The sequence below is a fragment of the Coloeus monedula genome (genome assembly GCF_965178545.1).
Source record: "Coloeus monedula genome assembly, chromosome: 27".
Taxonomy (NCBI): Eukaryota; Metazoa; Chordata; class Aves; order Passeriformes; family Corvidae; genus Coloeus; species Coloeus monedula.
The window spans coordinates 5,645,132-5,663,556 of NC_138807.1; the positions used below are offsets into that span (position 1 = coordinate 5,645,132).

The 18,425-nt window shown below is 52.5% G+C and overlaps 1 protein-coding gene across 1 annotated transcript; it reads left to right on the top strand.

The window, feature by feature from the left end:
- Positions 1-569: 569 nt before the first annotated feature.
- On the top strand, positions 570-15,648 carry PIAS4 (protein inhibitor of activated STAT 4). The gene is made up of 11 exons (XM_082297769.1): positions 570-637; positions 3,541-3,973; positions 7,424-7,508; positions 8,644-8,685; positions 8,988-9,078; positions 9,402-9,530; positions 9,611-9,716; positions 12,186-12,259; positions 12,770-12,930; positions 14,597-14,727; positions 15,207-15,648. Exons 1-11 carry the CDS (start codon positions 611-613, stop codon positions 15,410-15,412), a joined length of 1,485 nt encoding a protein of 494 aa, XP_082153895.1. The 5' UTR covers positions 570-610; the 3' UTR covers positions 15,413-15,648.
- The last annotated feature ends 2,777 nt before the right edge of the window (positions 15,649-18,425 follow it).

The following is an 18,425-nucleotide window of genomic DNA, read 5'->3' on the forward strand; positions in this document are numbered from 1 at the left end:
CTGGGGCGGGATGGCTGGGGGGGTCTCTGGGATGTTGCTGCCACGGAGCCAATTTTGGCCAGGAGATTCCCTTCCCCAGCTCAACCTTCCCGCGGGAACCGGGGCACCGGGACCTTTCCCCATCCCCATCCCTCCCCTCTCAGAGCCCGCAGCCTCCTCCAGGACACCCCCAGCGCTTCACTCCTCAACGGGGACGGCCCGCACGTCTCCGGGACGGCGGCGGAGCCTCGGGCGGAGCCCACCGGGCTCCACCGACCCTGCCCTGCCCCGGGGGCACCCACCTGCCGCCATCTTGGGGGCAGCACCCACCGCCTGCCCACCCGCTCCCCCCTCCCGTAGTGCCTGCGGGGCCGCCTCCGTCCCCGCCCCCGCCGCTCCCATCCCCGCTGCCCCCGGTGTCCCCTCGGTGCGTCCCCGGTTTACGGAGCGCGGCCCCTTTAAGGCTGCCGGGGAGGCGTGGCCTGGCGGGGCGTGGCTCGGGGGCGTGGCCGGGGAGCGAGGAGCGCGCGCGCGGATTGGGCGGCGCTCGCGGCGCGGCCCCGCCCCTCAGCGCGGGGGCGTCACGTGACCCGGCGGCGGCGCCCGGCGCGGTGGACGCTGGAGGCCCAAGATGGCGGCGGAGCTGGTGGAGGCGAAGGTGAGGGAAGCGGCGCCGCCGCCCCGCCCGCGGGGCCCGGCCGGCACCGGGCGGCTCCTGGCGAGGGGGAGACGGCGGGAGGCGGCGCTGCGAACCGCGGGGGCGGCGCTCCGGGGCCGCCCCCTCTCCTTTTCACCTCAGGGGCTGCCCCGCCCCGGCCTCAGGGCCGCAGCCCCCGCCGGATCTACCGGAGCCGAACCGGGCTGGGCCGGGCCGAGGCGCGGTGCCGCCCGCCCTCCTCGGGTGTGCCCCTGGCCCGGGCCTCCCCCGGTAATTCCCGGGATTAAGGATGGCTGGTGCTGCCCCCGCGCCCCCCGCCCCGGCCGGGCCCGCCCCGGGTCCTGCTGCCCGGTTCGGCGGTGGGGCCGCTCCGTGCGGAGCTGTCCGGCGGGCGGGGGTCGGGGGAGGCGCTGGGACGGGCAGTGCCCGGGGCTGGGGCGGCCCCTGAGGCTCCTCTGGGATGGGGTGAAGCAAATCCATGCTTGGAGTTGTGTTTCCAAGGCGGTTTTTGCCTCGCTTCAGGCCCCGGGGGTTTTCTCGTTTCCCTCGGGATCCCGGTTCTGTGGGAGCTGGGACAGCGCCGGGAAGCGGCCGGTGCCCCCCGGGGCAGCCGGTGCTGAGGGCGGTTAAGGAGCAACGGCAGCGGCCGGGGAGCGTTCCCTGGGAAGTGTTCCCAAGGAAGTGTTCCCTGGGAAGCGTTCCCCGGCTGCAGGATCAGCTCCTCAGCAGGGATGCGGCTGGACGGCCGCAGGAATCCCATCGGGAGAGGCTCGGGGTGGGGGGCTCTGCCCTCCCCCTGCTCCTGGGATTCCGGAGTGCTTCCCAGGCGTTGTGGTCGCCTCACAGGTTTTTGGTGGGATCTGAGCTGTCCCACACGAGGCTTCCTCGGGGGAGGAACACCCAGGAGTGTTGGGAGTCTCGGCAATCCATGTGCTTTCCCTGCTCGCAGGGGGCAGGTCGAGCCCTCGGTGGCACGTTTGCTTTGTCTGGCGTTTGTTGTTGTGTTGCTGCTCAAATCTCCTCATCCTGCTGGGCCTTAATTCCTCCAAAATGGAAACTCTTGGCTCCAACTCCAAGAGTCCTGGGTGAGGTGCTCTAGGAGCGATTCCTACAGGAGGAATTCCTGTCTCCTGTGCTCCTGGGATGCCCTGGTACCTTCTGCTGCTGTGTCTTGATAAATTTATCTTTCCATACACCTTTTATCCTCAAATCCCGCGGGGAGAACAACACACTCTCCATTTCCTAACACAGTTTAATGATCCTGGTGGGATTTGATCAGACTTGATGATCTTGGAGATCTTTTCCAACCTTAATGATCCTGATTCTATTTTTCAATTGAAGAAAACTGAGGCACAAAGTAGATTTATCCAGGATTTCACAGGTGGTGTCTGGTGGAGCAGCACCAGGAATCCAGAGCTCTGAAATCCTGACTTTCTGGCAATTAAACATCTTTTCTCTCCTCTTTAGTCATCAGTCCTTTTTTTCCCCTCATCAGAGATATTTTGGGACACATCACGACTCCCAGAAGTTCTAACTACAGACAGTGACATAACAGCTTTTGGGTTTCCAGATTAAATGACATATGTAAGGGAAAAGGAGAAAATCAAATGGCATTTTCTCTCTCATCAAATTCCCACACATCCAAAAGTGGCTGTGAAATGTTTCTGGAAACACTTGTAGCTTTCTTAATTAAAAAAAAAATATATATAGTCTGTAGCTGTTTCATTCCAGGAAATGATCAGATCGTTAGATTCCACAGAAACCTGTCTTTTGTGCTTTCTTTTTAATCATTGTTTAATTCAGGAGTGGGGTAGAGGTTGGGGAGGAGAGATCTGCTGGGTCTTTGCTGCTGGATTTTTTTTTTTTTTTAGTGAGGTTTCTTCTCGAATTCCCATATTCCCCACAAACCAGGAAGGATGTGGAGTGAATATGTGCGGATATCTATCAAGTTTATTTCCAGGACAACTTGAATTTTCAAACCCATTTACTTTATAAGCTCGTTTTTTGCAATTTTAAGGCTGTTTGGTGTTTAGGGAACTGAAATGCCAGCCTGGGCAGGCTGGAGCTGTGGGTTTAGCAGGAAGGTTTTTTGGTTTCTGATGGGAAGTTGCCTTCTGGCCTTTGAATCTGCTGACAGTTACAGGCCTGAATTGCTACAGAGAGGGGATTTTGGAAGATTGAGATGGGCTTTGCTGCTTATCAAGCACTGAAATTGATAATTCCAGTGTGACACCAAGGCAGCTCCCGGCTGGGGTCACAGGGAAGTGCTTGGCATTGTTCTCCTGGGAACACACTGTTCTCTGTGCTAATCTGAGTATCCTTCCATACTGTAAAATATGTGATTTCTTTAAAGATCCCGTGGCTCTAGGGAGGATTCTGGAGGGGTTTTCCCATTCAGGTGCCCTGAAATACAGAGCTGGTGGCCCCAGTTCCCCTCAGCCTCACTCAGCTTGTAGTGATTTTCTTCCTCTGCCTTGCACTGTCACCATTTGGGATGAAGTTTTCCGTGTTTCCCTGGGAGGTTTGGATGCCTCAGGCTGGTGAAGGAGTTCATGTGCTCTTTCACAAGTGGGGCCTCTTGGTTTAGATCTCCTCTGAGGTCACTCCTGCTTCCTGCTGAGCTGTTTTGAGGATGCTTGGCATCTATCAAAGGGATTTTTGAGTCATTTGATGACTGTCCTGGTGGTTCTGTACTTCAGGTGATATTTCAGTGGGTGATCTCTGTGTTTGTGTTGCTCAAACAGGAGATGGGAACCAAATCAGGTGACAGCAGCGGGTCTGAACAGGTTTGGGGTCTTTCTTTGAGGGGGAATTTTTAATATCTTGCCTTCTAGTTATAAAGTGAGAACTGAACCTTTGCCTTTTATAACTATGAGAACATCTTTTAATTTTTTATCCCCTAGAACATGGTGATGAGTTTCCGAGTCTCAGATCTTCAGATGTTGCTGGGTTTTGTTGGCAGGAGTAAAAGCGGACTAAAACACGAACTAGTGACCCGAGCTTTGCAGCTGGTCCAGTTTGACTGCAGCCCTGAGGTGTTCAAGAAGATCAAGGAGCTCTACGAGACCCGCTACAACAAGAAGGGCTCGGACGTGGCGCAGCCGCCGCCGCCGCCGCAGCACCGGGCGGAGGCCCTGCCCCTGCACTCGTCCTACGACCGCGGCAGCGCCGTGGCTCGGACTCTGCCCACCACCAACATTGACTATCCTGCCCTCTATGGCAAATACCTGAACGGACTGGGCAGGTTGCCCCCCAAAGTGGCCAAGCCCGAGGTTCGCCTGGTGAAGCTGCCCTTTTATACCACCCTGGACGAGCTGTTGAAGCCGACAGAATTAGGTGAGTTGGGAGTGCGGTGGTGCTGGTGAAAAACCTGTGTTTTCAAGGATTTCTAAATCACGTGGCAGGAAAGGCTGATGGATGTGGTGGTGAGATCCCTCCTCTCCCCCATCTCTCTCCTCTCATGCTTGAAATTTACAGGGGAATATTTATCTCTGGGCTTGCCGGTGCTTAAAGGCAGCTGATAAAAGAGGGAGAGCAGCTTTTCACACGGAGAGAGAGTGCTGGGAAGGGGGGAATGGTTGTAAATTGAAAGAGGAGAGATTTGGATGGGATATTGGGAAGGAATTCCTCCCTGTGAGGGTGGGCAGGCCCTGGCACAGGGTGCCCAGAGCAGCTGGGGCTGCCCCTGGATGCCTGGCAGTGCCCAAGGCCAGGTTGGAGCAGCCTGGGACAGTGGGAGGTGTCCCTGCCTGTGGGATGGAATGGGATGATCCTTCAGGTCCCTTCTAACCCAAACCATCCTGTGCTCCTGTGATTTCCTCTCTTTCCTCAGACCTGGAATGAGGTCACTTTGGGATGTAACTTGGAATCCCACCTTGTTTGGCTCCTGTGGAATATGGTGCCATATTCTACACTGATGCTGGTTTTCAGCACTAAAAATCCCTGACCTGAAGCATCCTATGGGTGAAGGAGGGTGGCAAACTGTATTTTTGACTATTTTTTGGTGTTTGTCACAGTTATTTGTGTGTGGTGCTGTGTATTTTGAGGGGTAACCAGTAAAACTGGAAGAAGAGCTTTTTCCCTGGGGTGTGGAGACTGATTTTTCATTATTTTAGTTTGGAGAAACAAAGAGTATTGTTAACTGCTGTTAAATAGAACGTTCTGGTAGCAAATTCAGTGTGTCAGAGGAGAAGCTGTGTTCTGCTGAGTGTCTCATAAATTCATGTGGTAATGTCAGAATTCTCTACTAAATGATTCTACAACTTGAGCTGGTCTGGCTTTGCTGAAAAAATATTTGTTGTGGCTTGGAGGAGAAAAAATAGATAAAGATTTGATTGTGCAGAAACAAAAAGAAAAAGGACTAATTAGTCAGATTTTATATAATTCCTTCTTCATTTGAAGGCGTTAATGCTGTGACAAAACAGCTGAGTGGTGACAGAGCCAAGTGAAAACATTATAATTGTTTGGGGAATGGGTTTGTTCAGTGTTAAATGTGTGTTAGTCAGCAATTCCAACATGGGATTTTGAAGGAAAACGCATTTCCAAGAGGTGGAAGCATCCAGGGACAGGAGAGCCTGGACACGCTCACCGTGGTTACCAGATTTTGTTCCAAGTTGACATTAAACCTCCCCTACATCAGCTCAGAGCTGAGGGCTCATTAAATGCAGCCTCTCCCCCTGGCAGGTGACACCTCCCCTGGGCCAGCCTGGTCCCTGGAGCCTTCCTGGCTGGTTTTCCCTTCTGCTGAGAGTGGTTTCTGTGGAGCCAGCAGGAGCTGGGCACCAGCTGATGTTCCGGTCTCATGGTCCCAGCCAGCCCCCAGAACCCAAGAACTCTTCCAGACCCTTCTTTTATTTCCCCAGCCTGGTGTCCTGCAACTCTGATTCCTTCTGGGACACTGATGGGAATGAAGAAGCCTTTGTGGCTCCCCAAAATTGGAGTTATCTCAGCCCTGTGTGTCTCAGCTGCTCCCCTTTGCTACTGAGCTCCTGGCAAACTCAAAATGTGCTACTGCCTGATTTAAAACCCCAGATCCAGTTAGAAACCCCTTTCCCTGGGCTACAAAAGGGATATTTTAAGCATGTGGCCATGGTTGGAAGTAGGGGAGGTTTAATTTATGTGTTCCAAGCTTCAGCTGGAAGCACATTCCTTAATGAAAAGGCTCTCCTGCCTCTTGGAGATGATTGCCTTGGGATCAAAGGTGAGGTGGGTGCTGCCTCCTTTGGGCTGCAGGGCAGCAGAGTCCCTGGGGAATTCTCAAATAACTGTTATTCCTGCCTCAGCTAAAGGTGCTCCAGTTAAAAACAGATAAATTGGGTCCATTGTGGGCCAGCTGCAATCCCAGATTTGGGCAGTACACACCCAGTTGGAGGGAATTTAAGGATGGAGTTTAATACCTGTTTTCCCTGGCTGCTCAGTAACAGCTGAACCCCTGATCAGGTACCCTGAGGCTCCTTCTCAGATTTTGGGCTTCTTTTCCAGCAGCAGTTTATATTTTTTATAAAGGAAGAGAGAGCTGATATAAATGCAGAATAAACCATGAGCAGCTTCTCACTTTTCCTAATCCGGTTTGCTTTGTCTTTGTGTGGCTGAACAATCAGCAGGACACAGTTTATGGGCAGGTTCTTAATCAGAAACATTAAAAGTACTTTTTGTTATTGTCCTTCTCAATCATCACTTTCTGAAAATACCTCATAAAATGCTTTATTTTCTGCTGGTTGTTTTGGCCAGGAGGTATTTGGATGGAAACTGGAATTAAACAAAAGTTCCATAAAGATATCTTAATTATTACTTTTAAAATTTATTTTTGCAAGCTCCGTTTGCATTTTTAAAGCAGAAGAGGGACCAAAGGGAAGCACCTGGAGTGACTCAGGTTGTCACCAGGTCTTCCAAGAGCTGCTGAGGTTTCATCCTTCCTTTATCTCCTCTTTTTCATACAAAAGTGCACTTTCCTACTTCTGAAATTCTGTTGGCTTTGAATAACCTTGCAATGGAAGTGATGCAAAGCAAAACACACAATTCTTGCTAAACAATTTAAAAAAAGCTGTTTTAGCACTTCCTCTTTGTGTTCCTCCCGTGACTTGCACCAGCTCAGGGTCTGAACTTTGCTTGGAGACACAAAACTGGAAATCAAACATGTTTGAGTTGAAGTAAAGGTTGTAACAGAAGTTTCCCACATCTCAGGCTTCATTTTCACCATATTAAATGCACTTGATGTTAAAATTATCAGTGTGCAAAAGGCCACAGTTAATGCTGGGTTCCAGTTAAGCCTCTCTGAGGGTGAGCTGCTGTCCCACCCTCAAGGTCAGGGGGTTGGAAGTCATGTTTTGTCTCTTCCAGCTGCTTTTTGTGCTGCTTTTTTATTATCTGAGCTAATCTTTTTTGTTGCTGGGGTTGTTTTCTTTCTTTTCCAGAACTCGCCTGCTCAGTCTGGTGGTTTCATGCTTTTGTGTCAGGTTCAGGTCTCCTCTTGGGCTTCTTGAGGATGTGGTCACACTGTGACACCACTGATGTGGTGAACTGATGGCTCTTGAATTATTTGGGGGGAGGAAAATAATGAAAAAAGAGAAAAATCAAACTCAAAGCCTGTGCTGGTTGTACTGAGCAGTGAGCAATCAATGAGCAAAGCTCTAATCAAAGCAGAATCGCCAAAACAGGTGAAAACTGCAATTCTGGCACAGGGCTGTGGGAGAAAACAAGACTTGGAGATAAACAGAGCATGACAATCACCTTGTGCTCAGAGCTGGTGTTATCACTTTGATGGACACTCTTTTCTTCCCTGCTCAGTTCCACAGAATAATGAGAAGCTTCAGGAAAGTCCATGCATTTTTGCATTAACACCAAGACAAGTGGAGCTCATCAGAAATTCCAGGTACTTCTCACTGGGTATTAACAGTTCAAGAAAATACAGCTGCATAATTCCATAATTCCTCTGTGTTCCCTCCCTGTGGAAGCTTTTGTTCTCTGCAAGGAAACAGGATTTGTTTGAGGACACCAGGCTGCTTCCCATGTAAAGCAAAGAGCTTTGGGGGAGTGGGAGCTACAAATTCACCCATCCAGCTCCTTAAGTTTCACTTGTGCTGCTCTAATCTCCCACTGGAATGGTGCATTTGGGCAGGAAAAGCGGGATGAAATCATCAATGACCTAAATTCTCTGCTTAGCTGGTGTTGTGAATGTCTGCAGCCTTTCCTTTGCATCCCAGGTTCAAAAGGCAGAGTGTGAGGCTGTTTGCATCTGAAAGGAAACTTCCTTGGTGGGGAGGGTGCTGTAGGAGCTGCCTAAGGAAACATCTTGGATTAGGATTTACCCTGACCTCTGTCAGATGCAACTTTTGAGTCAAACAAAGGCTCTCCTCAGAGGTGGCAGTGCAGGCAGGGAGGTTTCCTCTTGGCTGACCCGCTCCCTTCATGCAGAAGAATTCCTCCCAAAATTCAACATAAAACCTTGAAATATTTCTCTTTATGATAAAATAAAGAGCTGGAGAAAGAATATCTTGGTTATTTTGCCTCCTAGTAAAATACCCTTGGTCTGTCTTCCATTTCTTTCCTGATTGCAGTTAGAATCCTGTCAGGAATAGCCCTGCTGAAGGTTGCAATATTCACAGTGGTGCCTTAATGCTCAGTCCCTTGGTTTGCATGAACAGCTTTAGCTGAATAATTAAACACTGAGAGTCTTGAACACTGTCAGGTAAACCTGACCTTAAAACCCAGTTTTTATAAATTCTCACAAATCACCAGAAGGCACCTGAACAGTTTTAAAAATCCAGAGAAAAGCTGTAGGTTGGTGCATCAGGAAAAAAAATAATAATTACAGGACCACTGACATTTGCAGGGGGAATTGTACAATTTAAATAAAGTTCTGGGTGGTAATTTTTTAGAAGTCTATTAAAAAAAATCAGGAACAACTGAAGTCCTTGAGTCTGGCAGCTGGTTTGGGTGATTTTTTTGGGGTAGGGTTTGGTTTTTTTACATAATTAATTTGAAGTTTCTGTTCTTTAATTTACCAGGGACTTGCAACCCGGTGTGAAATCGGTTCAGGTGGTGCTAAGGTAGGTCTGGGCTGGGTTCATTGAACATCAGGGGCAGAGCAGGGGAGGAGGGATTGTTCCAGCAAAACCCAGCAAGTTTCAACACGGATTTCATGGCTCCAGAGAGAATTTCCAGTGAACTGTTTGTTCCTGGGCCTCACAGAAGCATCTTAAACTCTCCTTTTGAACCTCGAGCAGAAACAGCAGAGTCACACCTGGCTGGGCTCTGCTGAGGGAGCATGGATTGGGATTGGGATGGGGCCTGTGGGAGCTGGGGATGTGCAGAGTGTGGGGATATTATGGGATGTGTTGTTTCCCCCCAGAATCTGCTACACAGACACCAGTTCCCCTCAGGAGGATCAATACCCTCCCAACATCGCCGTGAAGGTGAACCACAGCTACTGCTCCGTGCCAGTAAGGACTGGGGGATTGGGGAGGAAAATTTGGGGAATTTGGGAGGAAGTTTTGGGGAATTTGGAAGGAAATTGCTTTCCTGATGTATGCCAGGGTATAGAATTGCACTGCTGAGTTTAAAGCTAATTTTCTGATGGACTGGCCATGTTGTTAATGAACTGTTCTGTATAAAAACTCGATCCTGTTTACTTTGAGCTCCAACTGTATTCAGCTCCTTCTCCCCCCATCCTTGAGACCTGGGGCCGAGTGGAATTCAGTGGAGCTGATCAATAGATGTACCTTGAGTAAAAAATAAATCTCTGTATTTAACCTTGCTGCTTTAGGGCTACTACCCATCAAACAAACCCGGGGTGGAACCCAAGAGGCCCTGCCGGCCCATCAACCTCACCCACCTCATGTACCTGTCAGCAGCCACCAACCGCATCACGGTCACCTGGGGCAACTACGGCAAGGTGAGAGCCCAGGCAATGCCCAGAGCTCCCAGACAGCCCTGCAGAGCAGCCTGCTCATCCTCTCCCTTCTCTCTCTCCAGAGCTACTCGGTGGGGCTGTACCTGGTGCGGCAGATGACCTCAGCAGAGCTGCTGCAGAGGTTGAAAACCATCGGGATCAAACACCCGGAGCTCTGCAAAGCGCTGGGTGAGTGGCTCAGGAAGGGCCTGTCTGCACCTGCTGGGGAACAGCCACCACCATTTACACCTCTGCTTTCCTCCACTTGTATAAACCCCGCTTTTTATCTGAACAGACTTGCTGAGCTGTGTGTGAGTCGTGGGAGGTCACCCCAAACCCGTGGTTCTGGTGGCTCTGCAGCAGCTCTGTAGTTGGATTTAGGATTTGTCTCCGGTCGTGTCGTGCCGGTGTCGTTGTGACTGGAAGGGCTTCATGCCTTCACCCGAGTCAGTATGAGCAGCACTGACCCTCGTGATTTCCAAAGGAGATTTCTGGAGCAAGGGATCCTGGTGACAATGTCCTGCTGCCCCAGTCCCTGGGGATCCTTGGGGCTGGCAGTGGGATGTCACCAGCAGCACTTTGATGTGTCTTGAGAGCTTCAGAGAAGAGATGGTCCCCAGAGATGCTTATCCCAAACCACTCAGGTAAATCATCCTGGTATGAGGCACATGTAAAACATTACTGGAAATGAGGGGTAATTACCTTTCTGAGGTGGAATCTGACCTGGAGCTCACGAGTGTGGAAGATTCCCAGTTTTTCAAGCTGGTGGACAAAACCTTCTCACTGCTCAGGTCTGTGTGGGAGAACTGGACCTGTGGATCCTGATGGTCTTTAAAACTGTCCAGATCCTGGAAAACTCTTCCCAAGGATAAGAAACAATCAGGGAATCTCAGAATGGTTTGAGTTGGAAGGACCTCAAAGCCCATCCAATGCCACCCCTGCCATGGGCAGGGACACCTCCCACTGTCCCAGGCTGCTCCAAGCCCCAATGTCCAACCTGGCCTTGGGCACTGCCAGGGATCCAGGGACAGCCCCAGCTGCTCTGGGCACCCTGTGCCAGGGCCTGCCCACCCTCCCAGGGAGGGATTTCTTCCTGACATCTGACCTAAATTTCCCCTCTTCGAGCCATTCCCCCTTGTCCTGTCACTGCAATTCCTGATGAAGAGCCCCTTCCCAGCATCCCTGCAGCCCCTTCAGGTACTGGAATGCCGCTGTGAGGTCTCCACTCAACCTTCTCTTCTCCGGGCTGAACTTTCTCAGCCTGTCACTCCTGAGGGTAGATTGTAGTTCATGAGGAAGGTGATGATTCCAGGTGTATCCAGCCTTCAGACACCTGGATTTTGGGGCAGACATCAGCTGTATTTGGTGACTTTAAATAAAACCAAATAAGAGCAATGTCTTATTTCAGCTCCTTTGTGTTTTCCTGCTGGGAAGTTGATTGGATATCCAGAACTGGCCAACCTGAGGAGCTCCTAAACTTTGCTTTTCTAGCTCTGCTCTGCTCTGCAAATAATTCCCTGTCCCTGAAGCTGCGCTTTGGCTTCGGTCACATCTCACTGCTGACTCATCTTCTGCATAAAATTCTGTAGAATTTAATACAGGAACATGGTCTGAGAACAGATTATGGCTTTGGATCCAAAACAGCTTAGTCCTCATCGGGAGATCCTACAAAATTCTCCTTCCCATGTCTCCCAGTAATTGATGCACAGAGAAGGCTCTTACAAAGAACTTCATAAAAAATTAAGCTTGGATGAAAAGGCTCCTAATGTGAGGAAAACAAGCCCAAATCTTGTAATCTCCTGGGAATTTCACATCTGAGAAGTCCCTCTCTAATTAAAGCTGGGTGTTGCAGAGCTGCATGTAGCCTCATTGTCTGGGGACATTTTGTTATGATCTGAAAAGGTCAAAAGAAATGGTTGACTTGCTCCAAAGAAAAATGGTGATGGAAGTGTCAGAGGCAGTGGCAGACAGCAGTGGGAGCAGCAGCTCCTCCTCAGGAGTTGGGGAGCAGTTCAAAGCTCGTTTTGTTGATTTTTGCACCTTGGTGTGGGACCTGCCCATGTGGGACCTGCCCATCTGCTGCTTTCTTTGATTTCCCTGCTGCTCCTCTGGGTTCCCCTTCAGGCTGCAGCGGCGGGGGCAGGATTCCTCCTTTCCTAACATCTCATTCTTCCCAGATCTGTGCTGGATGGCTGCTGTGCCTGGTTGTGCATGGCTGCCTTGCTCTGAGCTGTCTGCCTGGGTACCTCTGGGCCTGTTTGTGGTTCCTGTGGAATGTTCTGCTGGAATAAAGGAGCTGGCCAGCGTAGAAGCCGAATGGTGACAGCCCAGCAGTGCTGAGAGGAGGCTTGATAACCTGGTGGAAAAAGGATGGGATGTGTTTTCCCTCCCAGTGTGACTGCTCATTTGTGGGGGGACTTGCTGTGAACTGGAAATGTCAGGGGGAGACATTTCCCCCCATTCTGCTGCCACTGAGCTGAGGAGGGAATAAACCCCACTGTGCCTAGGCTGGAGCTGAATCCATGTGCTCATTGCCTCCCTGGCAGGGAAAATGATCTGTACACAGCCCAGGGCTGGGGTGAGCTGCTTCCCCTGTGCTGCACCTTGCTGCCAAGGGCTGAGTTTTGTTAAATGTTGTGCCCTCTGCTCTCCCTGCAGTGAAAGAGAAGCTACGCCTGGACCCAGACAGTGAAATCGCCACCACAGGTGTCCGAGTGTCGCTCATCTGTCCGGTGAGGCCCTGCAGGGTCATGGAATCAGAGTTTGGGTTGGAAGGGAGCTTGAAACCATCCAGTGCCACCCCTTGCCATTGGCAAGGGACACCTTCCACTGTCCCAGGCTGCTGCAACCTGGCCTTGGGCACTTCCAGGGATGGGGCAGCCACAGCTTCTCTGGGCACCCTGTGCCAGGGCCTGCCCACCCTCACAGGGAACAATTCCTTCCCAATATTCCCTCTAGCAGTGGGAAGCCATTCCCTGTGTTCTGTCCCTCCATCCCTTGTCCCAAATCCCTCTCCAGCTCTCCTGGAGCCCCTTCAGGCACTGGAAGGGCCGAACCCCCGCAGCTCTCCCAGTTTGCTCCAGAGCCGAAGGGCTCCAGCTCTGTTTTAGTCTGGTTTTGTCAAGAACCCAAACTGTGCTCCCAGACCAGCTCTGCAAACTCACAAATGTTTTTCCTTCCGAGGGGATGTGGGGGTTCCTTGCCAGGTGTCCTGGCTGATGCTCTGCTCTCTGGTCCCACAGCTGGTGAAGATGCGCCTGTCTGTGCCGTGCCGGGCCGAGACCTGCGCACACCTGCAGTGCTTTGATGCCGTCTTCTACCTACAGATGAATGAGAAAAAGCCCACATGGATGTGCCCTGTGTGTGACAAACCTGCCCCCTACGACCAGCTCATCATTGATGGGTGAGTTTTGCACCTCTGTGCCCCTTCCCCACTGGGTGCAGCATCCGCCTCTTGGTTGAAGTTCACCTTGGAACTATTGAAAGTTTATTCTGCTGGTGCACAATATTCTGTTTTCAGTGCTTTGCTGTGTTAGAGCAAGTGGAAATGGGCTGGGAGGGAACAGGCTTGTGCAGCACTTTTGGGGTGGGTTTGGCAGCAGCTTTGTTGCCCCCAAATGCTGGGAGCCTTTTGTGGACTGGGACCACCGACATCCTCGTGGTGCTGGCCAAGGACTCGTGGAACAACACATGTGGTTCCTGCCTGCTGGAAAATGATCTCCACCTTCGTGGCTGTGTGATTGGCCTCTACTGCAGGTTCCCTCAAGAGCAGGGAGAGTTTGGAGCGATGTTTGGGGTGCCTCCAGCTCCCCTGGCACAGGGAAGTGCACAGACCAGTCTGTTCCCAGACTCGCCAAGGGTTCCTGGAGCGTCGTTGCCTTTGTGGGCCCTGGGTAGATCCAGGAGCTGTGGCTTTCCAGGCAGCCTGGAGCAGCCTCAGCACAGATAACCTGTTTGCTTTGTCCCCTGGCCAACCCCAACAGGAAAATCCAGTTCCTTGGAGATCTCTAACAGGGGAGGGATGAAGGGGAAGCTGCGAGGGGTTGGATTGTGGAACCCCCACGGATTGGCAGTGCCCGTGTCCTGCGTGAGGAGGAGCAGGATGTCACTGGGGAAGGCTCAGCAGACTTCTGTCCCTGCTCAGGGCTGGGGTTTGGTGCCCATTCTGTTGGGTGAGGGTCCTTTCCAGATTCCCTGGAAGTGAGAGAGGGAAGCTGGCACTCAACTGGAGTCAAGAAAGAGCCGGAGGCTCCTGAGCAAGGAGGGAGGTGGTTGGTCAGGTCTGGGATCCTCAGGGCCTCGTCAGCTTTTTGGGAGCTGCAGCTTGGTGGTTGCTGTGCTGGGTGATGGGATTGGCTGTGGAAACAATTCCTACAGGAGCTGGGGAAAGCTGAAACTCTCCCACTGGGGTGCCACAAAGTCTTCCTGAGCTTGGAAGACTTTCCACTAGGAGTTCTCCTTCCTCCTGGAGGAAAATGCTCATGTCCAGGAGGGAGTGAGGCCTGGCAGAGCAGCATTTCCAGATAAACATCCCAGGCAAACGGTGGGACACAGGGAATAAAGCAAGTCCCCAGTTTCTCTGGAATCAGGGCCTCATTCCAGATGTATTTTCATGGTTTTCCTGTTGCAGGAGGCTCTGTATGTTGTTCTGGTGGCTACTGTGGGGATTTGGGAAATAAAACTGGGAAGGAAGGGAAGTGCTGCTTGTTGGGTGGCTGACTTCCTGATGCCAAAGGATATCTCACCCTTTGCTAAAGCCTCGCTGGGAATGTCCCTGGGAATGTCCCTGCAGCAGCCTGGAAGCAGTGCCTGGGAAACTGGGTGAAGAGGCAAAGCTGTCTTTAATTGCACCTAATTAAGCTGGTAGTTGATGGTTTGGGTGCATGGACAGGAAGGGCTGGGATGGATCTGCACTGTCAGAACCTGCTCTGGTTTTATGGGGAATAAAGTCCATGACTCCGAGGGCTCTGAGCTCGGGAGCCAGCACCAGATTGCTGTTAAATGCAGGGTCACTGCACACACCCTGCTGATTGCCAGGGGTGTGACAGCTCCTCCTGTCGCCCCTGCAGGCTCCTGTCCAAGATCCTGACAGAATGTGAAGATGCAGACGAGATCGAGTACCTGGTGGATGGCTCCTGGTGCCCCATCCGAGCCGAGAAGGAGCGGAGCTGCAGCCCTCAGTGTCCAATCCTGGTTCTAGGTGAGTCTCCCTGGGGAGAGAGGCTGGAAACCCCTGGGGGAAATCACAGAATTCCAGAGTGGTTTGGGTTGGAAGGGACCTGCAGGGTCATCCTCCAGTCCCACTCCTGCCATGGGACACCTCCCACTGTCCCAGGCTGCTCCAAACTTCATCCAGCCTGGCCTTGGGCACTGCCAGGGATCCAGGGGCAGCCACAGCTACTCTGGGCACCCTGTGCCAGGGCCTGCCCACCCTCACAGGGAGAAATTTCTCCCCAGTATTCCCTCTGGCAGTGGGAAGCCATTCCCTGTGTCCTGTCCCTCCATGCCTTGTCCCCAGTCCCTCTCCAGCTCTCCTGGAGCCCCTTTAGGCCCTGCAAGGGGCTCTGAGCTCTCCCTGGAGCCTTCCCTTGTCCCTGCTGACCAGTCAGGAGCATTGGATCATCCCCTGAGCTGGACACGAGGGGTTTCACTCCATGCTTTGCCCCCCTCCTGTCGCAGGCTCCTCGGATGTGAACGGGCTGCTGGCCGCTCCCAACGGCAACGGCGACAACGGCAAAGCCACGGCGGACGTTGTGGATTTAACACTGGACAGCTCATCCTCGGAGGAGGATGAGGAGGAGGACGAGGAGGAGGATGATGACGATGAGGGACCCCAGCCCAAACGACGCTGCTCTTACGAGAAAGGTTTAGTCTCTGCCTGCTGACTGCAGCCACGGCTCAGAATTCCCAACGGACAGACTTGAATACTCTGGTGCTTATTAAACTGGAGGAGGGGGAGAACGTCCTCTCCCACCTCATCTCCCTCCCTCCCTCATCTCCTGTGACTTTCCTATTCCAAATTACTCATTAAAACGAGAGAGAAAAAAGAAAAAAAAAAACCCAAACAAAAAACAAAACAAAACAAAACAACACAAACAAACAAAAACAAACAAAACAAAAACCATTGAGCTGCTTCTTGGTTGGAAAACGACCCCACTCAGAGCCTGACCCTGAACTGGAGCCTGAAGTAAGGAAAGTGTCTTAAGCCAGGCAGGATCCTCCCTCACCTGGATCCCGGGATCGGGGGAGCTCCCCTGCACACCTCCAGGACACCCACCCCTGCATCTCCAAAGGCGTGTGCAGTTTGATCCTCTTGTTAATTAACCATTCCTTAATTAATCTAAAGGTTTTGCTGGACGTGTGAGTCCGGGGCGGGGCGGGAGGGGGGAGCGGGGAGGGGTCTGGGGGGGTTCTATAACCCAGCAAGGATAGAGGGGGGGTTTGTAGGGGTGGGGATGGGGGCATGGGGTGCCAGGGGTGAGATGTCCGGTTGGAAGCGCACTGTTCTAGCTCGGAGCTCCAGCAGCTCTGCACCTCATGTAAAGAGACACGTTTGGAATTTTAACCTAATCCCAAGGGAAATGTAGAGATTTGTGCAGTAGTGACTCGTTTTAGTTGAGCAGAAGCCATGGGGGGGCAGGGGGTGGGAGGGGGGGGCTCGAACCACAAATCTGTTGTATTTTTGAAGTGCAATAACTTTGGTGTTTTTGAAGACTGACAAGGGCTGCGCATTCCCTTTTCGTTGAGGTTGGTTCTGGAGGCGGCGGCCGTGACCTGCAGGCCACCCCCAGGCCTGGGGGTGGGGACAGTGACCTGCAGGCCACCCCCGCACCTGGGCACACCTGGCACGTGAGCAGGAGCAGGGCAGGGGGGTCCTTCCAGAAGATGCCAGGTGGGGGAATCTCAGTTTTTAGCCAACTACCTCGGTAACTCCAATTCAGGTTTCTTTGAGTCCCGAGCCCGTCCCGGGCGGGTGCGAGGGCAGGGCCCGGGCGCTGCCGCCGCTCCGGCCCCTCCACTTCTCTGTCCCAGCCTTTGGCCCCAGAGCCAAAGCTCCTCCTGTGCTCTTTGGTGGCAAAACGTTGTTGCTTTTGAGTTTGCGAAGCGTCACCTTTTTGACTTTGTCTTGGAGAGTTTCTGTCCCGGCCTTTGCGGCAGCTCTGCTGTTCCCACTGGCTCCTCCCGGCTCTGGATTGCTCTGGACCTCGCTGGCTTTTCTCCCTGGAGCTGGGGATGGCCCCGGAGGGAGCTGGCCCTGCCCCTGGGTGGGTGAGGAGCAGGAGGGGATGGCCCTGTGCCCAGTGCTGGGCTGAGACCCCCGAGGGTCTTGGTGTTGCTGGGCACTGCCAGACCCCAAACCCTCCATTCTTCCTTCATCCCTCCGTCTCCTCTGAGTACCCCAAACCCTCCATCCTCCCTCATCCCTCACCCCAGCAGCCAAGGGGACACAGAGAGGGGGGTGTTGCTGCCTTTCCCAGCACTTCTCTCTCCAAAAAATTCCACACACGGCCAATCCCACCTGAAGGGAAAAGCCCCTGAGGTCCAGCCAGAGCTGCCCTAAATCCTCATTGGCCACTTGCCCAAGAGCAAAGGCCCCTCTCCAAATTGAGGAGGGGTCCCCTGCCAGCTTTGGGGGCTCCTCTCCCAAGCCCCCATCTCCCCAGCGGGGTGGGGGTCCCTGAGCCCCTGTGGGAGGGGGATCCTCCCACCCCTTCCTGCCTGGCTGGGTTTTGTCTCCAGACCTGGAATTTGGAGGGGGTGGGGGTTAAAGCCCCCCCTGTTTCCCCAGGTCTGGCGGGGGGACCCGGAGCAGCTCCTGGTCCCGCTCCCATGGGGACACCTGCACTTGTTGGCCCCAGGCTTTGCTTTTCCTTCTCCTTCCCTGGCTGCGAGCAATATGTTTTCAGGTTGAAACGGGGGTGGGGGTGGGAAAAGGGGGATGAAAACAACTGAAAAAAAACCGGGTAGAGCTCCCAAATTAATTTTACTGTACAAAGTTCTGTGCTCGCAGCCCTGGCTGCACAGTAGCTTTAGAGTCCAGTTGTTTTCCTAATATTTTTATTCTAATTTAATTGCTTTTAAATTTTCCAGGCCAGGCAACTGTTTGGAAACACCATGCTTGTTTTAGTGCTTTCTGTTGGAGTTGGCCAGCTCTTCCTGTACATATGTTGGTTTTTTTTTTTGTTTCTTATAACCTGTTTTTTTCTTCTTTGTTTTATAAAGAGAAGAGAAAAAAAAAAAACAAACAAAAAAAAGAAAATTATTTTTCTTTCCCTCAGTACACATTCTTCAAAGTTCAAATTATAGTGTTTGTTAAATAAATGAAAGATTTACATTTAATTCCGTGTCGGCTTGTTGGGATTTCTGACCCCAGAGTCTCCAGGATGTCCCTGGGCTCCTCAGGGTTTCCTCAAGATCTCTCTGGGGATCTCCAGGATCTTCACTCAGCGTCTCCAGGAAACCCCCTGGGGTGTCCTGAGGGTCTCCATGAACTCCCTGGAGATGCCCAGCACCTCACCGGGGGTCCCCGGAACTTCTCCTGGAGGCTCTCAAGGATCTCACTCAGCATCCCCAGGATCGTGCCAGGGAAAATCTTCCCACAGGATCTCCACAACGTTCCTGGGGTCACCCTGAGCTCCTCAAGATCTCACCAAGATCCCCCAGGATCTCCCCCAGGCTCCCGAGCATCTCCAGAGGGTCCCCAGGATCACTCCCAGCTCACCCCAAAATGAGCCCGGGGGATTTGTGTCCATGGCAGGAGGGTCCTGGGGCAACCCCGACCCCCTCCCAGGATTTCCCTGGACATCCCAGGATCTCACAGGGTCTCCAGGATCTCCCCGGGATCACCCCAAAAGGAGCTTGAAGGGTTCTGGGGCAACCTCTGACCCCCTCCAGGTT

What these genes read in the sequence shown, in the direction of transcription:
- PIAS4 (XM_082297769.1), top strand. Translation starts at nt 611, where the DNA reads ATGGCGGCGGAGCTGGTGGAGGCGAAG. An exon ending in ACAGCTACTGCTCCGTGCCA is followed by an intron (nt 9,079 to 9,401) that starts GTAAGGACTGGG and finishes TTGCTGCTTTAG; the next exon opens with GGCTACTACCCATCAAACAA. An exon ending in GACCAGCTCATCATTGATGG is followed by an intron (nt 12,931 to 14,596) that starts GTGAGTTTTGCA and finishes TCGCCCCTGCAG; the next exon opens with GCTCCTGTCCAAGATCCTGA.